Here is a 21,938-nt window from a genome sequence, read left to right on the forward strand (position 1 = left end):
TGTATACGGAATGTGCAGGAGAAAATATACTTCGCTGCATATTTATCACTGCCCACAGTGAATCACTAGGAATAAAGAACACAATTTAAAAAGTATAACTAAACACAAAAATGAAAAGGTGGTAATCTTTGAAGTAGAAATTAGATACTTAATTTTGGGCCTGCAGCTTTTAAGCTTCACAATCCCTTGTGCTTTGGGTTCCGACAAGTGATCACTTATATTGGCCTTTACAAACAATCTTTGATATTGCCAATTACTTCTCCTCTCCTCTCATGCCCAGTAATCGTTAGTTCCAGCTATACAGGATGTTCCCAGATAAAGAAATGGTCAAAGAGTTACAGAGGCCCATCAGTCATTATTGTCCCTAGGTCAATAATCACACAACCTAGTTCCTCGCCTCCGCATTATTGCAGTGCATCTTGCACGTTGTTGCTTGTGAGTCTTTATGAGCAGATTTTTAGTCACTGTATTGTGTTGCTTTGTATTTACTATCAACTGCCACAAGAAAATGAATCTGAGTGACACATATGCACTTTTAACTTTAAGCTTTTTTAATGATCATCATCAAAAACAAGTAAGAATGACAAGAAAAAATAACTACAGAAAGTGGAGAGGAAAAGAGGAAACTAACACTGTCGTTTTTAGAAATGTGCGTATGTAGACTTGTAATATTATGGGAGTTCACTTTTATGTAATAAATGGAGGAGGTCTTTCTGGAGTGAGTGAGTGAGTGAGTGAGTGAGTGTGTGTGTGTGTGTGTGTGAGAGAGAGAGAGGGGGGGCAGTGTGTGTGAGAGAGAGAGTGTGATGCACCATCAATAACTCACTCTGAGACGTAAAGGCGAGATATCGGCTTTTATTGACTAGAAGAAGGAACAAGCAGTGAGTGACCACCACACTACATCCTGGAGACGGTGAGGCCGGGCTCAGGCCTTGATCGCCTTTATACAGGGGTCTGTGGGAGGAGCCACAGGAGCAGTCAGCAGGGGGCTTGTCCAGACAGGTATATGTAGTTCACCACAGAGTGGGAGCATGTGTGTGTTTGAGAGAGAGTGGGATTGTGTGTGTGTGTGTGTGTGTGTGTGTGTGTGTGTGTGTGTGTGTGTGTGTGTGTGTGTGTGTGTGTGTGTGTGTGTGGGTGTGAGAGAGTGGGAGTGTGTGTATGTCAGAGAGTTGGAGTGTGTGCGTGTGTGTGAGAGAGAGTGAGAGTGTGTGTGTGTGTGTGTGTGTGTGTGAGAGAGAGAGAGTGGGAGTGTGTGTGTGTGTCAGAGAGTGGGAGTGTGTGTGTGTCAGAGAGAGTGGGAGCATGTGTATGAGAGAGAGAGTATATGTGTGAGAGAGAGAGAGAGTATATGTGTGAGAGAGAGAGAGAGAGAGTATATGTGAGAGAGAGAGAGAGAGAGTGTGTGTGTCAGAGAGAGTGGGAGCATGTGTGTGTGTGAGAGAGAGTGGGCGTGTGTATGAGAGAGAGAGTATATGTGTGAGAGAGAGAGAGAGTATATGTGTGAGAGAGAGAGAGAGAGAGACAGAGAGAGAGAGAGAGAGAGAGAGTATGTATGAGAGAGTGAATATGTGTGTGTGTGAGAGAGAGTGTGAGTGTGTGTGTGAGAGAGTGCGGGAGTGTGTGTGAGTGTGAGAGAGAGAGAGACTGTGTTTGTGTGTGAGTGTGAGAGAGAGAGAGACTGTGTTTGTGTGTGTGTGTGTGAGAGAGAGAGATAGAGTGGGTGCATTGAGAAGGTGAGGGAGAGGGATTTGTTTTTCTGTTGTTTGGATTTATTGTTGAGTTGATCACAATGCTCAGCTCCCCCAGTTTCTGGATGACATTGGCCAGAGGTGGAACGCACACAGCTACCAGGATAAAGGCAGAGATCTCCCTCAGCAGGTAAGACTGATGACGCTTGGCTGCTGGATGTTGCAGGTCAGGTGAACAACACTGAGTCACACTGCCAAGTCTGGGCAGCATTATGAGTTTATCATTAAGCATACTCCACCTCCTCTACCTTCAGATGTCTTGTCTTTGCAGTGAATTTTGAAACCCTCAGTCTGTGGCTCTGCGCGTGAAGTAGAGCATGTTTCCGTAAAGCAGAGTAGACAGCAGTCCCTTATGTCCCTCTGGTACAGTGATCTCACTCTGTCTTCAATGTTATTTTCCAAGATCTGTATATTCAGCAGCAGGATAGTCGGGGTGGAGGTGTAAGGCCTCTGAGTTTCAGTTGTACTGTGCACTGCTGCATTCTCTCTGGAGTGAATTGACGACGGTGATGAAAAGGCATACAGGAGTGAGATGTCGGCCCACTGAGTTGAATTACAACAGCAAGCTTGCATTCAATGTCAATAATATCAAGGAACTCAGTGTGGACTTCAGAAAGGGGAAGTAGAGGTAGCACATAGCAGTCCTCGAGGGATCAGAAGGGGAAATGATGAGCAGTTTCAGGCTCCTGACTGTCAACAGCTCTGAAAATCTATCCTCGCCCCCAACATACTAATGCAATTACAACGAAAACACTGGCTATATTTCATTATGAACGTTAGTAAACTTGGTATGTCACCAAATGCTCCCACAAATTTCTACCAATGCACCGTGGAGAGCTTTCTAGCTAGTTCCTTCACCATCTAATATGGAGGGGGTGACTGCACAGGATCGAAACAAGCTGCAGGAAGTCACAAACTTCGCCAGCTCCATCATGGGCACCAGCCTCCCCAGCACTGAGGACATCCTCAAAAGGTGATGCCTCAAAAAGGTGGCATCCGCCATTAAGGACGCCCATCACCCACGACATATCCTATTTTTATTGCCACCATCAAGGAGGTGGCACAGGAGCCTGAAGACACACACTCATTCTGAAGTTTTTGTTGCGTGTGTGTGTTTGGGGCGGGGGGGGAGTGGAATAGCACGTTCCAGGGGATACAAAGGCCGTCACAAGTGTTCAGTTCTGGTAACCTCATTATTAGAAAGATGTGAAAACTTCAGAGAGGATGGAGAGGAGATTTACGAAGATGCTGACTGGATTAGAGAGCAGGTCCTCTGAGGGTTAAGATAGATTAAGTAAACTATGGCTTTTCTCTTTAGGCTAGAGCGAAGAAGGATGAGAGGAGACTTGATAGAGGTGTACAAGAGCATAGATTGAATGGACAGCAGAGACTTTTTTCCCAGGGCAGAAAAAGCAGAAACAGGGGTGCATAATTTTAAGGTGATTGGAGGAAAGAATTGGAGGTATCAGAGATAGATTTTGCTTTACACACAGCACAGTGAGTGCACAGAACGCCATGCCAGGGCTGGTGGTAGAGACCACTACGTTAAGGGCATTTAAGAAACTCTTAGATAGGCAAATGGTTCAAGCTGACAGGGAGGCAACCCCAACTCAAGTAACCACAGCTCACAACATTAGTGTGCAGAAAAATATCTGTAAGCCTAACATGCCAAACATTGAAGTGGACGGGCTACAGCAGCAAATGAATATACAGAAATATGTTTGGTGGACACTTTAATAGGAACCTCCTGTACATAATAAAGTGGCCATTGAGGGTATATTTCTTATTGTAATGTATAGTATTTCTATATATTGCACTGTACTGCTGCCACAAAACAGTTTTCATGACATACTGTATGCTAGCGGTAATAAGCCTGATTCTGAAAAAATACAAAGTTTGCAAATTAGTGTGTAATCTGCACAAACCTTTAGATCTCTTAATACCTCAGCTAATTCAACAAATCACTGTATTTTCTAAAAGTGTGGATATTAACATAATTCTCTGCAATTGTTTTCTTCAACCCAAATAAGCAATCACCTTCTTGCACTTAATAAACATTTCGGAACGCAAAAATGGCACGAACTTAATCAACACATCTTCAATGGGCAGTTACTGGATTTGATATGTTTCAGTTACAAATGACCACAAAGAACATGGGGCAGGATGTGGATTCAAGCATTTGATGCACTGATATGACAGACTAAGATCTCAATACGCACATAAGATTGAGATGGCTATGGTGTTAGATCAGCTCTTCCCTTCTTTGGTAATACTCAAACCAACAATACAACTTGCTATTTGGAAATGTGAGGGTGCATCCTCAGAAGAAATACCCACGAAATGTGACCTTCATAAAATAAGTCGTGTGATATTATTGCAAATTGTGCAGTTACACAATGCAACAAGGACATCTGCCCCCAGATCACCCCGTCCCTCGCACACAATGCAACAAGGACATTGGCCCCCAGATCACCCCGCCCTGCACACAATGCAACAAGGACATCTGCCCCCAGATCACCCCGCCCTGCACACAATGCAACAAGGACATCTGCCCCCAGATCACCCCGCCCCTCGCACACAATGCAACAAGGGCATCTGTCCCCAGATCCTCCCTCCCTCAAGAAATGAAACAAGAATATCAGCCCCCAAATTCCCCTCTCCCTGCACAAAAAAATGAGAAAGAAGAGGCAAAAAAATATAAAAACTATATGACTTAAAAGAGTCCATAATCCATAGTCCAAATCCGCAAACACAGAAAACCTCAGTAACATCCTCCAACGTCATTGAAAGAGAGAGACCCAGAGGCATACCCTCCGGTCCACTGTCCATCTCCAAGTGATATTCTGACTTGGTTAGCGTTGTTCGATAATTGCTCATGAACTTACTGTGCAAGAACTCAACAACATGCAGACCACATAAACCAATCCCAAAAACTCAATCCGTGTGGACAAACAGAGAGATCTTGGGGTCCACATCCTTAGTTCCCTGAAAGTTGCCGTGCAGGTTGAGTGGGTAGTTAAGAAGGTGTATGTCAAGTCAAGTCAAATTTATTTATATAGCACATTTAAAAACAAGCCAGGTTGACCAAATTGCTGTCCAGATCAGAGACGGTGTGCCGGCTTTCATTAGTCAGAGGACTCAGTTGCCAGCAGGTAATGCTGCAGCTCTAAAGGCCTCTGATTAGAGTACACTTAGTGTGTTCAGTTCTGGTCACCTCATTATAGCAAGGATGTGGAAACTTTAGAGAAGGTGAACATAGAACATACATAGACATCTACAGCACATTACAGGCCCTTCGGCCCACAATACTCTGCCAACCATGCAACTTACTGTAGAAACTACCTAGAATTTCCCTACTGCACAGTCCTCTATTTCTCTAAGCTTCATGTACCTACCTGAGAGTTTCTTAAAAACTCTATTGTATCTGCCTCCACCACCATCGCCAGCAGTGTATTCCACACACCCACCACTCTATGTGTGAAAAATTTGCCCCTGACATCCCCACTGTACCTACTTCCAAGCACCTTAAAACCATGACCCCTCATGTTAGCCACTTCACCCCCTGGGAAAGTCTCTGGCTATCTGCACAATTAATGCCTCTCATCGTCTTATACACCTCTATCAGCTCACCTCTCACCTTCCATCATTCCAAAGAGAAAAGGCCAAGTTCACTCAACCTATTCTCATAAGGCATGCTCCCCAATCCAGGTAACATCCTCATAAATCTCCTCTACACTCTTTCTATAGTATCCACATCCTTCCTGTAGTGGGGTGACCAGAACTGAACACAGCTCTTGAAATCAATCCCCATTTGAGTAGGATACTGCCTGGATTAGAGAACGTGCTTTGTGGGTGAACCAGGACCTTTCTTTTTGGAGTGAAGGAGAATGAGAGGTGACTCGACAGAGGTCGAGAAGGTAGAGTAGATAATTGGTGTCTTTCTCTTAGCGCAGCAACAGGTAACATGACAGGGTATAATTTTTAAGGTGATTGGATGAAAGTACAGAGGTTGATGTCAGGGGCATTTTTTTTTAAACACAGCATGTGGCAGGTGCATGTAACACCCTGCCAGGTGGTGTTGGAGGCTGATATATGAGGGACTTTTAGGAGACTCTTGGATGAAAGAAAAATGGTAGGTGATGTGGGAGGGAAACATTAGGTTGATTTTGGAGTAGGTTAAAAGGTTGGCACAACAATGTGATTCAAAGGGCCTGTATTGTGCTGTATCATTCTACGTTGGTGCCCAGTAGGAGATTATTTTGTAATCAAGCAGCGGCAGGTGCAAGCACCCAACTTGCAGAGCTGCCTCAGACAGCTGACCTCTGCTGAGGCTGGAACTAATCAACGTGTGTTTCACCGTGACCACATATACACAAACGCTTGGAGCTCAGGTATCCAGTGAACGGCTAACCGAATTGCAACATCAACTCCTCAGCTCATCGTCAATGGGATACCGCGAGCTTCTGCGACGGGCAAGCGGTTTTCTGCGAGTCAGGATCACATGCAAACAGCAAGTCTCCTGTTGGAGGAATACAGTGGCTCAAGCAACACCCGTGGGAGGAAAGGAACCGGTGATGTCCGAGAGCCTGGAAGTGAAGAGGTGAAGTGGCAGGTGAAGAGGAGACGGAGAGTGGTCAAGCAGGAGTCTGAGGTGACCGGTTGGCTGACGAAGGGTATAAGATGACAGCCAGGTTGTGTCAGATGGGATGGAGACAGCAGACAGTGTCAGGTGAATGACAGAAAGGAAGAGAAAAATTGACATGGTCTGACAGATGGAGCAAGGTGGGGGGAGGGAATTGTGACGATTGGTGGGAACACAGAGGGCTGCCAGTGCACAATTCCAGATTCTGGCATCTGCAATCTCTTATGTGTCCATTACATAGCTGGTTGTCACAAGGCAGCAGTTGGAACCCTCAGGGGGCACAAGGCAGCAAACTGGGAATTGGAACTCTCAAGAAGCAGTCAGAAAATGCACAACATTTTACCAACCCATTCATTCACAAAAAAGCTTGGAAAGGAGAGGCTCTACTCTCTATAAACACATGACTGTGTGGCTAGGCATAGCTCAAAGACCATCTGTAAATTTGCTGACGATACAACCATTGTTGGTAGAATCTCAGGTGGTGATGAGAGGGCGTACAGGACTGAGATATGCCAACTGGTGGAATGGTGCCGCAGCAACAACCTGGCACTCAATGTCAGTAAGACGAAAGAGCTGATTGTGGACTTCAGGAAGGGTAAGATGAAGGAACACATACCAATCCTCATAGAGGGAACAGAAGTGGAGAGAGTGAGCAGCTTCAAGTTCCTGAGTGTCAAGATCCCTGAGGATCTAACCTGGTCCCAGCATTTTGATGCAGTTATAAAGAAGGCAAGACAGTGGCCATACTTCATTAGGAGTTTGAAGAGATTTGGCATGTCAACAACTACACTCAAAAACTTCTATAGTTGTACCGTGGAGAGCATTCTGACAAGCTGCATCACTGTCTGGTATGGAGGGGCTACTGCACAGGACCAAAAGAAGCTGCAGAAGGTTGTAAATCTAGTCAGCTCCATCTTGGGTACTGGCCTACGAAGAAAGCCAGTGTCCATTATTAAGGACCTCCAGCACCCAGACCCTTTTCTCACTGTTACCATCAGGTAGGAGGTATAGAAGCCTGAAGGCAAACACTCAGTGATTCAGGAACAGCTTCTTCCCCTCTGCCATCCGATTCCTAAATGGATATTACCTCACTTTTTTTTAATATACAGTATTTCTGTTTTTGCACGTTTGTAATCTATTCAAAATACATATATGATTTACTTGTTTTTTTATTATTATTTTTTCTCTCCGCTAGATTATGTATTGCATTGAAGTACTGCTGCTGCTAAGTTAACAAATTTCATAGAAACATAGAAAATAGGTGCAGGAAAAGGCCATTCGGCCCTTCAAGCCTGCACCGCCATTCAGTATGATCATGGCTGATCATCCAACTCAGAACCCTGTACCTGCTTTCTCTCCATACCCCCTGATCCCTTCAGCCACAAGAGCCATATCTAACTTCCTCTTAAATATATCCAATGAACCAGCCTCAACTGTTTCCTGTGGCAGAGAATTCCACAGATTCACCACTCTCTGTGTGAAGAAGTTTTTTCCTCATCTCGGTCCTAAAAGGCTTCCCCATTATCCTTAAACTGTGACCCCTCGTTCTGAACTTCCCCAACATCGGGAACAATCTTCCTGCATCTAGCCTGTCCAATCCCTTTAGAATTTTATAAGTTTAAATAAGATTCCCCCTCAATCTTCTCAATTCCAGTGAGTATAAGCCTAGTCGATCCAGTCTTTCTTCATATGAAAGTCCTGTCATCCTAGGAATCAATCTGGTGAACCTTCTTTGTGCTCCCTCTATGGCAAGAATGTCTTTCCTCAGATTAGGGGACCAAAACTGCACATAATACTCCAGGTGCGGTCTCACCAAGGCCTTGTACAACTGCAGTAGAACCTCCCTGCTCCTGTACTCAAATCCTTTTGCTATGAATCCCAACATACCATTCGCCTTTTTCACTGCCTGCTGTACCTGCATGCCCACCTTCAATGACTGGTGTACAATGACACCCAGGTCTCGTTGCACCTCCCCTTTTCTTAATCAGCCACCATTCAGATAATAATGCTTTCCTGTTCTTGCCACCAAAGTGGATAACCTCACATTTATCCACATTAAGTTGCATCTGCCATGAACTTGCCCACTCACCTAACCTATCCAAGTCACCCTGCATCCTCTTAGCATCCTCCTCACAGCTAACACCGCCGCCCAGCTTCGTGTCATCCACAAACTTGGAGATGCTGCATTTAATTCCTTCATCTAAATCATTAAATATATTGTAAACAACTGGGGTCCCAGCACTGAGCCTTGCGGTACCCCACTAGTCACTGCCTGCCATTCTGAAAAGGTCCCGTTTACTCCCACTCTTTGCTTCCTGTCTGCCAACCAATTCTCTATCCACATCAATACCATACCCCCAATACTGTGTGCTTTAAGTTTGCACACTAATCTCCTGTGTGGGACCTTGTCAAAAACCTTTTGAAAATCCAAATATACCACATCCACTGGCTCTCCCCTATCCACTCTACTAGTTACATCCTGAAAAAATTCTGTAAGATTCGTCAGACATGATTTTCCTTTCACAAATCCATGCTGACTTTGTCCAATAATTTCACCACTTTCCAAATGTATTGTTATCACATCTTTGATAACCGACTCTGGCATTTTCCCCACCACTGACGTCAGGCTAACCGGTCTATAATTCCCTGGTTTCTCTTTCCCTCCTTTTTTAAAAAGTGGGGTTACATTAGCCACCCTCCAATCCTCAGGAACTAATCCAGAATCTAAAGAGTTTTGAAAAATTATCACTAATGCATCCACTATTTCTTGGGCTACTTCCTTACGCACTCTGGGATGCAGACCATCTGGCCCTGGGGATTTATCTGCCTTTAATCCCTTCAATTTACCTAACACCACTTCCCTACTAACATGATTTTCCCTCAGTTCCTCCATCTCACTGGATCATTGGTCCCTTACTATTTCCAGAAGATTATTTATGTCCTCCTTAGTGAAGACAGAACCAAAGTAGTTATTCAATTGGTCTGCCATGTCTTTGTTCCCTATGATCAATCCACCTGTTTCTGACTGTAAAGGACCTACATTTGTCTTGACCAATCTTTTTCTTTTTACATATCTATAAAAGCTTTTACAGTCAGTTTTTATGTTCCCTGCCAGCTTTCTCTCATAATCTTTTTTCCCTTTCCTAATTAAGCCCTTTGTCCTCCTCTGCTGGTCTCTGAATTTCTCCCAGTCCTTGGGTGTGCCGCTTTTTCTGGCTAATTTGTATGTTTCTTCTTTGGACTTGATACTATCCCTAATTTCCCTTGTCAGCCATGGGTGCACTACCTTCCCTGGTTTATTCTTTTGCCAAACTGGGATGAACAATTGTTGTAGTTCATCCATGCGATCTTTAAATGCTTGCCATTGCATATCCACCATCAACCCTTTAAGTATCATTTGCCAGCCTATCTTAGCTAAAACACATCTCATACCTTCAAAGTTAACCTTCTTTAAGTTCAGGACCTTTGTTTCTGAATTAACTATGTCACTCTCCATCTTAATGAAGAATTCCACCATATTATGGTCACTCTTACCCAAGGGGCCTCGCACAACAAGATTGCTAACTAACTCTTCCTCATTGCTCAATACCCAGTCTAGAATGGCCTGCTCTCTAGTTGGTTCCTCGACATGTTGGTTCAGAAAACCATCCTGCATACATTCCAAGAAATCCTCTTCCTCAGCACCCTTACCAATTTGGTTCACCCAGTCTATATGTAGATTGAAGTCACCCATTATTACTGCCGTTCCTTTACTGCATGCATTTCTAATTTCCTGTTTAATGCCATCCCCAACCTCACTACTACTGTTAGGTGGCCTGTACACAACTCCCACCAGCGTTTTCTGCCCCTTAGTGTTATGCAGCTCTACCCATACCAATTCCACATCCTCCGTCTAATATCCTTCCTTTCTATTGCGTTAATCTCCTCTCTGACCAGCAAGGCTACCCCACCTCCTTTCCTTTCCTGTCTATCCCTCCCGAATATTGAATATCCCTGGATGTTGAGCTCCCATCCTTGGTCACCCTGGAACCATGTCTCTGTGATCCCAACTATATCATATTCATTAATAACTATCTGCACATTCAATTCATCCACCTTGTTACAAATACTCCTCGCATTGACACACAAAGCCTTCAGGCTTGTTTTTACAACACTCTTAGCCCTTATACAATTATGTTGAAAAGTGGCTCTTTTTGCTTTTTGCCCTGGATTTGCCTGCCTGCCACTTTTACTTTTCACCTTACTACTTTTTGCTTCTACCCTCATTTTACACCCCTGTCTCTCTGCACTTGTTTCTATCCCCCTGCCACATTAGTTTAAATCCGCCTGAACAGCACGACTTCCTTGACTTATTTCTATTTTCCTCTTCCTCGACCCTAACACCCTGGTTTCTTTCCCCTTGCCAACTCAGTTTAAACCCTCCCCAACAGCTATATTAAACAATCCCGCCAGGCTATTAGTACCCTTTGAGTTCAGGTGTAACCCATCGTTTCTGTATAAGTCATGCCTCCCCCAAAATAGATCCTAGTGATCTAAGAATTTTGAAGCCCTGCCCCCTGCACCAGTTACTTAGCCACACATTCATCTGCTTAATTTTGCTATTCTTACAATCATTAGCATGTGGCTCAGGCAGTAATCCTGAGATTATTACTCTGGAGGTCCGGCTTTTTAATTTTCTTCCTAGCTCCCAGTAATCTTCCTTCAGGACATCCTCTCTTTTTCTATCTATGCCATTGGTACCAACATGTACCAAGACTTCTGATTGCTCGTCCTCTCTCCTGAGAATACTCTGGACCCGATCCGAGATATCCCGCACTCTAGCACCAGGGAAGCAACACACCATCCGGGTATCCTTGTCCGGCTCGCAGAATCTCTTGTCTATCCCCTCATGATGGAATCCCCTATAACGACTGCATTTCTCCTTGCTCGCTTGATCACGGCACTGGGCAGAGAGTCAGAGTCCCGTTCGTTGTGCTCTTCCTCTGTCTGGTAAACCTCTCCAACAGTATCTAAAACTATATATCGATTCCTGAGGGGGACTGTCACGGAGGTGCTGTCCACTATTTCACTATAGGTACTATCGATCACCTCCGCACTTTCTCTAATAAGCTGAAGATCATCAAGTTGCTCCTCCAGATCCCTCACACGATCCCTAAGGAGCTTCATCTCATTGCATCTGGAGCAGATGTATTCCTGGGGGAGGCTGGGAGTCTCCCAAGGTCCCCACATCTGGCACTCCAGGCACAACACTAATCCTAAATGCATACCCCTAATGCTACTGTTAGCTCTAAATAAATAAACCTGTATCCTACCACTTAACTGTAAGACTCAACGGTCGCAGGAAGCCTCTTCCTGTTTCCGCCTAAGCCCGTTGAGCCAAAGCCCTATCACTCTGTACCCGTTCACTCCGCTGCCCGCTGGATATGGCGGTTTTCTTTTTAAATCTTCCGCACGCTGAGGTCACATTCCTGCACAGTCGTGCCTCTTCTATCCCAAGTAGTTTGAAAGAAAAATCTTAACTTTTTCCCGAAAAACCGGCGACTTACTCTTCTGCCTGCTTGCTGTGATTCACATGACATGCCAGTGATAATAATCTTGATTCTAACCCTGATTCTGAATCCGTCAGGGAATTCTGATCTACAGTTTGATGCACCATCAATAACTCTCTCTGAGGCGTGAAGGCGAGATATCAGCTTTTATTGACTGGAAGAAAGAACAAGCAGCAATTGACCACCACACTACATCCTGGAGACTGAGGCCGGGGCTCAGGCCCCAATCACCTTTATACAGGGGTCTGTGGGAGAAGCCACAGGAGCAGTCAGCATCAACGGAAAAGAGTACAGTCGATGTTTCGGAAGAGACCCTTGATCAGGACTGTCCTGCTGAGCTCCTCCTGCACTTTGTGTGTTACTTTGATCACTAATTTATTTGGTTCAGCATAACACTGTGGGCTGAAAGGTCTGTTCCTATGCTGTACTGTTCTATTTTTTACGTTCAATATTCTCAGCTCAGAACCCTGATCCCAAAGCAGCAACAGATAGAACATGGAACACTACAGCACAGTGTATGCCCTTCAGCCCAAGATGTTGTGCTGACCCACATCTAACCTTCCCTGCTCATATAGCCCATCAACCTCCATTCTTCTTTCATCCATGTGCCTATCTAAGAGCATCTTAAATGTCCCCAACGTATCAGCCTCAAACACCACCCGCAGCAAATCATTCCAGACACCCACCACTCTGTGTAAAAACAAAACCTACCTCTGACATCTCCCCTCACTTTGAAAGGATGTTCGCTGGCGTTGGCCTTTGCTGCCCTGAAGAAAAGGCATCAGCTGTCCAGTCTATCTATGCCTCTCTTAATCCTATACATCACTATCAAATCACCTCTCATCCTCCTCACAAACCAATGGTGGTGTCCCACGATGTGGTAGACCATTTCTTGGAGGCGACTGAAGTCCCAGTTTGGGAAGGTGTGATTTAGAGACTGTGTCAATGCACAAATAGTATTTATTGTCTCTGATCTGATCTGATGGGAAAAATTATCCATCAACCACGTTAAGGTAAATCTGAGTAGAGTATAATACTAACTGTGTGCCCAATCTTGCCAGTTTCCATAAGACTATGCAATATAGGAGCAGGATTAGGCCATTCAGACCATCAAATCTGCTCTGCCATACAATCACGACTGACTTATTACTCCTCTCAATTTTAATCCCATATCTTCGCCCAATAACCTGTGACATCCTTACTAATCAAGAAGCTATCAACCATCACTTTAAATATACCCAATGGCTTCGCCTCCACAGCCATCTGTGGATATGAATTTCACAGGTTCACCACCTTATGCCTTAAGAAATTCCTCTTCATCTCTGTTCTAAAGGGATGTTCTTCAGTGGCCGTGCCTTCTGGTCCTAGATTCCAACACTACAGGAAACATTCTCCCCATGTCCACTCTATCTCGGCCTTTCAATATTCAATAGCTTTCAATAAAATACCTCCTTGCTCTCCTAAACTCCAGGTAGACAGCAAACCATCAAAACTCCTCACGTGTTAACCCTTTCGTTCCCAGGATCGTTCTCATGAACTTCCTCTGTACCCACTGCAATGCCAGCACACTGTTTCTTAGATAAAGGGCCCAAAAGGCTGCATTCGTCCTTGGCAACAACCCAGACTCTTTTGAGTTTGTGGTGGAGAGGAGGTCACTAAACAAACTGTTATCCACTGTGGGCAATCAGGCGCATTCTCGCCATGGCCTACTGAATAGCAAGGAAGCACTCTTTCGAACAGGTTCATTCAGCTCCACCACCACAAGGATCATGACAGAAAATCTTTCCTACCAAATGCAATAAGCAGATACAACAGTTCATCTCTGTGAGACAGGGGAACACACGTTTCAGTACAATAGTCTCTGTTTTACTATTTCATACATTATTATTGCACAATATTGCACATTGGTGAATTACTGTGTATATTATTATTCTGCTCTTTATTATTAGTTAATATTATTATACTTATTATTATTGCTAAGTGTGATTTTAAATGTTGCTGCTGTAACAAAATAATTTCTCACTTGGGATCAATAAAGTACTTATTATTAAAACTGCTCACAATACTCTGATCAATGCCTGATAAAGCCTCAGCATTACATCTTGATATTCTAGTCCTCATAAAGAATGCTCACATTGCATTTGCCTCCCTTACCACCAACTCAACTTGCAAGTTTCCAATTAAGTGAGTCAGTTTAAAATGATCCACAATTTCACTAACATCTTTAGATACAGATTACTATTAATCTAAAGATAAATTTCACACTGGGAGCCGAATAATCCAAGGACCATTCTCAATCAATACCCATAAATTAGAATTACTCTTTTTAACTATACATATAAGCTGTTGACCTCGGGACTCTTTAATTTCACTATGAAATAAATCTCATTGTTCTATTAAATCCTAATTTGCCATTATAGAACATCTACTACAAAATTAGAGTCACAGGGATTCAGAATTATACAGCGCAGTAAAGATCTTCTGGCCCAAAAGGTTTGATGACTCCCATCAGAGCTGTACACAATAAAGTTGCCACTTATTGGCAGCATCTTGAGAAACATCTCCTTCTCGCTGACAATCAACAGTGCTCAAGGATATGTACTTAGCCCACTACTCTACCCTCCCTGCATCCACAAATGTGTGGCTGGGCACAGCTCAAATGGCATCTATAAATTTGTCAATGACAACAACTATTGTTAGCAGACTTTCAGATGGTGACAGAAGACATACAGCAACAAGACAGATCAGCTAGTTGAGTCGTGTTCAAACAACAACCCTGCACTCAGCATGAGTGAGACCAAGGAGTTGACTGTGAACTTCAGGACGGGGAAATCAAGGGAACATGCACCAATCCTCATCGGGGGGGTCAGCAGTAGAAAGAGTGAGTAGCTTGATGTTCCTTTTAAGATTTATCTTGGGCCCAGATATTGATATTACAAAGAACGCACAACAGCAGCTACATTTCAACAGGAGCATGAGGAAACTTGGTATGTCACCAAAGACTCCCATAAATTTCTGCAGATGTATTATGGAAAGCATCATCATCTGGTATAGAGGAGACACTGCACAGTATTGGGGAAAAAAGAATAATTAGGGAATCACTAGAGATGGAGCATGTGGGGGACCTAAATATAGATTCTAATATGGTAGAGATAGCTCCAGTCTGGCACCACACATTCCTAAAGATGGTTTGCCATTAAAAAAAAGTCGATCAATCAGAACAAGGCCATTTCAAACTAACCAATCGGGAATAGGCAACTCAGATCCAGCCACTTAGAATCGAGCTTTAAGCTCTAAGCATCTCTAGGCGGATTTGTCATTTGACTAACTTGCACCTGAGGAAGACAGTTGGGTTTTCTCTTGATTATTATGTATTGCGATGTATTGCTGCTGCAAAACAACAAATCTCACATCATATGCCCATGATATTAAACCTGACTCTGATTCTGAAGGCTCATGCTGACCAACATGTCTACCCACACTAATCCCATTTGTCTGGATTTGATGCATATCTCTCAAAACATTTCTATCTACAGATGTGGCCAAATGTCCTTTCAATCCCAAAGGCTCAAGGATCCAGTTTTCACTTGTTGGGAAACCTCCACATGAGGATTGTTCATTAGTCCAGAATGTGAGCTCGATGCCCAGAGAGCAAGTGGGATGCACAGCCAGAGCTGAAGTCCAAAACCAGCTTCTGGACTCTGTCAACATTTCAGGTCAAACCCCTGTCCCAGGACTACAACTCTGCATCAGAGATACCATGACCTTATTAATTATCAACAGACACCTCAAGCGTTTCACCTGCACTGTCTGCTCAAAATCTTTCAAGTCCACAAATTAAATACCAGGCAGAAAGAAACAATGATTTAAGGATGTGCTTAGAGTTGGGGTTCCCAACCATTTTTATGCGATAGAGCCTTAGCATTAACCAAAGGGTCTGTGGACCCCAGCTTGGGTACCCTTGGCTTAAAGGTTCCTTTGTGACAGGGGTCACCAAACTTTTTTGCACCACGGACCGGTTTAATATTAACAATATTCTCGCGGATTGGTCGATGGGGGGTGGGGCGGAGTTGTTAATCATGACCGGAATATAGGTGATAAGTCAACTAGAAGTCACGTATAAGTCAATAGCATCATAATGTTTTAAATGTTGTTTGGATATTAAACACACAATGCATATCTTCCTCATATGAACATATAAAATCATTGCAACACACCAATATCGCTGAATCAGTGGGAGCCCTGTGCAAGATGGTCCTATCAAGCGGTGATAGGAGACAGTGATACTCGAAGGGGGTTCCTTACGCTGAGTCTATTCCGCAATTTAGTTTTCATTGCATTCATTGCAGAAAATCCCACTTCGCAGAGATAGGATGTTGGAAATGGAAGCAACGTTTTCAGTGCTTTCGTGGCTATCTCAGGATATTCAGCCTTGACTTCGATCCAGAATGCTGGCAGAGATGTTATGTCAAACATACTTCTCAGCCCACCGTCATTTGCTCACAATGTCACTCAATATGCTGTTAAGATCAGGTGACATTTTTCAGCTAGCCAACATTTCCCTGTATATGACACAGTGTGTAGACTGGCATTCAGGAGCAACCTCTTTGACACGGGTAGTGAAACCAGACAGCCGTTCAATTATAGCCCCATCTGTACATATTACAACACAGAATGACCAGTCCAGTTTGCCTGACATGTAGTCATTCAAAGACTTGAATAGTTCTGTCCCAGTTGTGTTAGTTGGCAGCGGCAATGCACACAACATATCCTCATGCATATCGTCTTGAAATATATATCGCACGTGAACCAGCAGAATTGCCTTGTTGTTGACATCGATAGACTCATCAACCTGGATAGCCTACCATGGTGATTCGTTCAGCCGTTCCAACAGCTCTGCTATGATGTACTCCACTATGTCATCGATTCTTCTTGAAACTGTGGTAGCTGAAAGAGAAACCTGTGCCATCTTGTTAGCTGCAGCTTCTCCCAAAAGTTCACAGTACATATCCTTGGCAGTAGGCAAATCAAATCTTCACCAACAGTGAAAGACCTCTTAGCCTTAGCAATATGGCTGGCCACTATGTACGACGCTCTCAGAGCAGCAGCATTTGTGGAGCTGGTGGCTCTCAGCACTTGCTTCTGTCCCGCTTGCTCACGTTTTTTTCTGCTCAAAAAAACTCAACGGGTTTATCTTTAAGTTCAGGGTGCTTGGACTCAAGGTGCTGAAACAGTTTTGAGGGCCTCATTGCCTCATTAAACAGCTTGTCTCCTCATATCACACACAGGGGACTTGGAGCATGCGAGTCACCGGTCACACTAAAGCCATATTTTATGTATGACTCATCGTATTTTCTGTTGAAGGAAGCCTCAGCTGTCTCTGCGTTATTATCATCGTTAGGCCTTTTATGTCCCTACCACCTCTTCCAAAGAAACTCTCAAGCGACGTTTGTGTTTTTACTCATCGAGTAGTTGTAGGTTAATGACCAACTGATGACCTTGCAGATAATGACCTCACGTGCATTCCAGTTCAACAGTGGGTGTGACAGGGAATGTGGAAAGGTGCAACTGACTCATATAATTTCATATCAACAAATCATATTGTTTCCTCGCAGCCTGGTAGCACTTGCTTTGCGGCCTGGTGGTTGGGGACCACTGCTTTATGAAATGCACTATGCCCATTGACTCTTGGGAACCTTTGGCCCAAAACTGCTCAAAGTAGAGAAAGAACACTCAGAATGATTGTGAAAACCTCAAGTCCACACTCCAGGAAGAGAAAATAGCCCTTTCAGGCACCTCTACAAATGAGCCTGTGGTCCCTACATTGGCCTCATCAGTCACCTCAGGACTATCAAACTAAAGTGAAACTCATCCTCAGTCCCAAGGGACTTGAGGGTGAGAAGAAGAGCATTCCTCTAAAATCTTAGAGCAAGTGATACACAAATACTATGGACTTTCAGTTACTGATCGGTAAATAAACCATCTCGCACAAAAAAAAGATGTCAAACAGTCCTTCAGATATTCATCATTCCATCAAATATTCACAGGGCACAGGCCAGTCAGTTACAAAACCTGTGTTTTTCCAAAAAACAAACACATCTCTTCTTAAAATCACTGGTAATGATAAGGTCTGTGGTTATTTCCACCTACTAAGTCTATTCTGCCAGTAAAACAGAAATCATCCCTAAAATATCAGTAGATCTGCACACAAGACATTAGTAGACCAATCCCAAGCATGAAGATAATTATGAGACTATGGGTAACCAAAATCTGCAAACAAGTAATTACCAAAGCAACAAACACAAAATGCTGAAGGAACTCAGCAGGTCAGGTAGCATCTATGGAAATGAAGAGATAACATTTTGGGCTGAGACCCTTTTTCAGGACTGAGAAGGAGGGGGAAGACAGCAGAATAAAAAGGTGGGGAGAGGGGAAGGAGGATTGCTAGAAGGTGATAGGTGAAGTCAAGTGGGAGGAAAATGTCAAGATTCAAGATTCAAAAACTTTACTGTCATTCTAACCGTACATCAGCTCTGCAGGGCAGAATGAGACAACATTTCCCAGGAGCAGTACAATCATAACATAACAAACCCAACACTAAATAATAAACTTAACAATAAATAGTAAAACACAACAGCCACGTCAGTTAAAAACAAGTTCTAAGTGTCCAGTGTAAGTTAAAAGTGTCCAAAGCAGAGTCAGGTAGAGCAGCTATTTAGCAGTCTGACTGCCTGTGGGAGGAAGCTGTTCAGTAGCCTTGTGGTTTTAGTTTTGATGCTCCTGTAATGTTTACCTGATGGCAGAAGAACAAACAGTTCATGGAGAGGGTGTGAGGGGTCTTTAATGATGTACTGTGTCTTCTGGAGGCATCGACTCTGAAAGAGGTCTTGGACAGAAGGTAGGGAGACCCCAATAACCTTCTCTGCTCCCCTAACCGCCCTCTGCAAGGCTTTTTTATCGGCAGCACTGCTGCTGGCTACCAGGTTGTGATGCAAAAGGTCAGCACACTCTCAACCACGCCTCTGTAGAATGTAGTTAAAATGTTAGTGGGGAGTGATGCTTGTTTAAGCTTCCTCAGAAAATGCAATCTCTGCTGGGATCGTTTCACAATCCCAGTGGTGTTCCTGGACCAGGTGAGATTGTCCGAGATCTGCACCCCAAGGAACTTGATGTTTTCCACTCTCTCCACTGGGGAGCCGCTGATGCTGAGGGGTGTGTGCTCAGGCTGAGACCGTCTGAAATTGACGATCATCTCCTTGGTTTTGGTGACATTAAGCATCAAATTGTTGTCACTGCACCAGCTCTCTAGGTGTTTGACCTCCTCCCTGTACATTGTTTCATCATTTTTGCTGATGAGCCCCACCACTGTGGTATCATCAGCGAATTTAATGATCAGGTTCTTCTTGAATTTGGCTGCACAGTCATGTGTTGGGGCCAGAGAAGAGCATGCGACTATACTAAAAAAAGTGTAACCTCTTTATACTTTGGGATGGTTGATGTTTCAGGTCAGGACCTTGCATCAGGACAGAGTGAAGATAGCCAGGATTAAAGTGGTGATAAGGGAAGGGTAGGGCTAGGTGGGCAGCTGATAAGTGGAACCAGATAAGGTGGGAGATGAAGCCAGGTGGAGAAGGGGGATAAGGGAGACAAAGGCTGCAACCAGGTAAGGATAAAAAGACAAAAAAAAAACAGATGGAGGTGGAATGAGGGGCGGGGTAAAGGTGTGACTGTAAAGTCAGGTTCAGAAAAATAAAACATTCACTTTAATTATACAAAGTAGACCATCACTTTGCATAACGAACACAAGCGATTCTGCACATGCTGGAAATCCAAAGCAACACAACACAAACTGCTGGAGGTCCGGCAGCATCTATGGACCTGTGGAATCCCAGCATCGAAGTTTCGGGCTAAGATCCTCTTCAGGATTGAAAAGGACAGGGCAGGGACCAGAATGAAAAGGTGGGCCTTGGGATGGAGACTAGATGGAAGGTGTAAGTGAAACCAGGTGGGTGGGAAAGGTAAAGGGTTGGAGAAGAAGGAACCTGATAGGAGAGGAGAGTGGACTATAGGAGAAAGGGAAGGAGAAGGGGCACCAGGGGGAGATGACAAGCAGGTGAGAAGAGGTAAGAAGCCAGACTGGGGAATAAAAGGAGAGAGGAGGGGGCGGGAAATAGTTTTCTTTAACCAGAAGGAGAAGTTGATATTCATGCCATCAGGCTGGAGGCTACACAGACGGAATATAAAGTGTTGTTCCTCCACCATGAGGGTGTCCTCATCATGGCACAAGGAAACCATGGACTGATACGGAATGAACAGGAATGGGAATTGGAATTAAGCATTGTATAATTCCCTTTTCTACCAGCATTATGCCTCAAGTGAAAACAGAAAATACTTCAAAATTGGATTTTAAAACATCAGCTATGCATTTGAATGGATTTTCCCAATAACTCCTCACAACTGTGACATCAAAACTCCATCAATAATATTGTTAGCCAATTTCCAGGAGATCTACAACATTCCCCTCATGGCCATAGTCATTATCAATACTGATTGAAGCATTTTGTCAATGTGTGTTTTAAAGCACAACGAACTTTTCATTCAAAACATTAATTCAAACATCAGTGTTGCCACCATTAGCTGTAAGCCATGGATTTTGGGGATGTTTCTACAGACGTTATTGTCTATTCAAAGCAAATGAGATTTGAATCCTTTACACACCCCTTATTGAGAGACGTGCTTTTTTTTATATAAACAAATCATTCATTCAGCAGTGAGTAATCGTTTGAGTTGCTTTAGTTGTGATCTCAAGATACTGTTAGCGTGGAGTGCTGCGTGTCTAATTCATTGACGTACTGGCGGATGGTGAGGAGCTGCATGGCCTCGGTCATAGCAAGGACTAGGGCTCAAGCCATGGTGCTGCCTGTTTACAGCCAGCCAGGGGAGAGGCGTCGGAGTCAGTGTGCTCCACCAAAGGCAGTGTAGCCCGATGTCCAAGCTGGATTTGGCGCTGCCCCACCACTGTTCGCTTGGAAGACAAGCTATATTGTCTGCAACATTCATGGACTTAAGGTGTAGGACTGTATATTTTTGTGTGAATGCATTTGTCTGATATATTTTATATGCACCTTGTGCTGTATGCGACTGTTGGTACTGAGTTTTGCACCTTGGTCGCAGAATAACGCTGCTTCTTTTGGCTGTATTCATGCATGGTTGAATGGCAATTAAACCTAAACTTAACAAACTTAACTTTGACATCTCGTTCAAGACAGTCTAATTACAATATCAGCGTTGCCTCCGTTAGCTCTGAGCCACAGATCTTGGGGATGTTTCCACACAGTCTGCTGCTATTTCAAAGCAAATGAGTCTCGAATCCTTTCCACACCCCATATTGAAAGACAGGCTCGATGTAAAGGAATCATTCATTATATTAAAAAAAACACAACTGCTTGTAAGATGAACACAAATGAAATGCAGCTTTACATCAGCTTTCAAGAGATTAAATAGATTTTTTTTCACCTTACTGGAACTTGAACCTAACACAATGAAATTCATCAGGACGGTCACACTAATTCTTCAAAGCAATATACTGTGTCAAAGGCTCAGGTGACACATAGCTTACCATCCACAGATGCAAACATCACTCCGACTTATCGTTTTCCTTTCTTGTTTTAACAGTCACTCCTTACCTGGGGGATGGGGAAGTGGGTGGCGTATTGCAGGTGTCGAGGGTGCTCGTACGTGCATGGGAAGATCAGCTCTCTCTGCTTCTCTTTCCTGATTGGCTTTTCACATTTTGTGGCACTTTGTTCCAAAGAAAGGTTTGCATTGTGCTCGGAAGTCAAAGAGTCCCCAGCCATCGGAGAGAAAATCTGCAGACGAAACAGTTGAAAAAGGAAATTGTGGATTTTTATATTATAACCATCCTACATAATTAAATACAAAACACCATGTTAAATTTCACAGACATTCATCAACTATAATCAAACTTGATGCCTG

General features: G+C 43.8%; 1 protein-coding gene across 1 annotated transcript in view; it reads right to left on the bottom strand.

Annotated features, from left to right (window-relative positions):
* The window catches only part of LOC132406765 (mediator of RNA polymerase II transcription subunit 12-like protein), a 689,991-nt gene that overhangs the window by 451,370 nt on the left and 216,683 nt on the right, over positions 1–21,938 (bottom strand). The window contains exon 16 of the mRNA XM_059992729.1: positions 21,629–21,811. Coding sequence (XP_059848712.1) covers positions 21,629–21,811 — 183 coding nt within the window. The remainder of the gene's footprint in view (positions 1–21,628; positions 21,812–21,938) is intronic.

Source organism: Hypanus sabinus, chromosome 2 (genome assembly GCF_030144855.1).
Source record: "Hypanus sabinus isolate sHypSab1 chromosome 2, sHypSab1.hap1, whole genome shotgun sequence".
NCBI classification, from domain to species: Eukaryota; Metazoa; Chordata; class Chondrichthyes; order Myliobatiformes; family Dasyatidae; genus Hypanus; species Hypanus sabinus.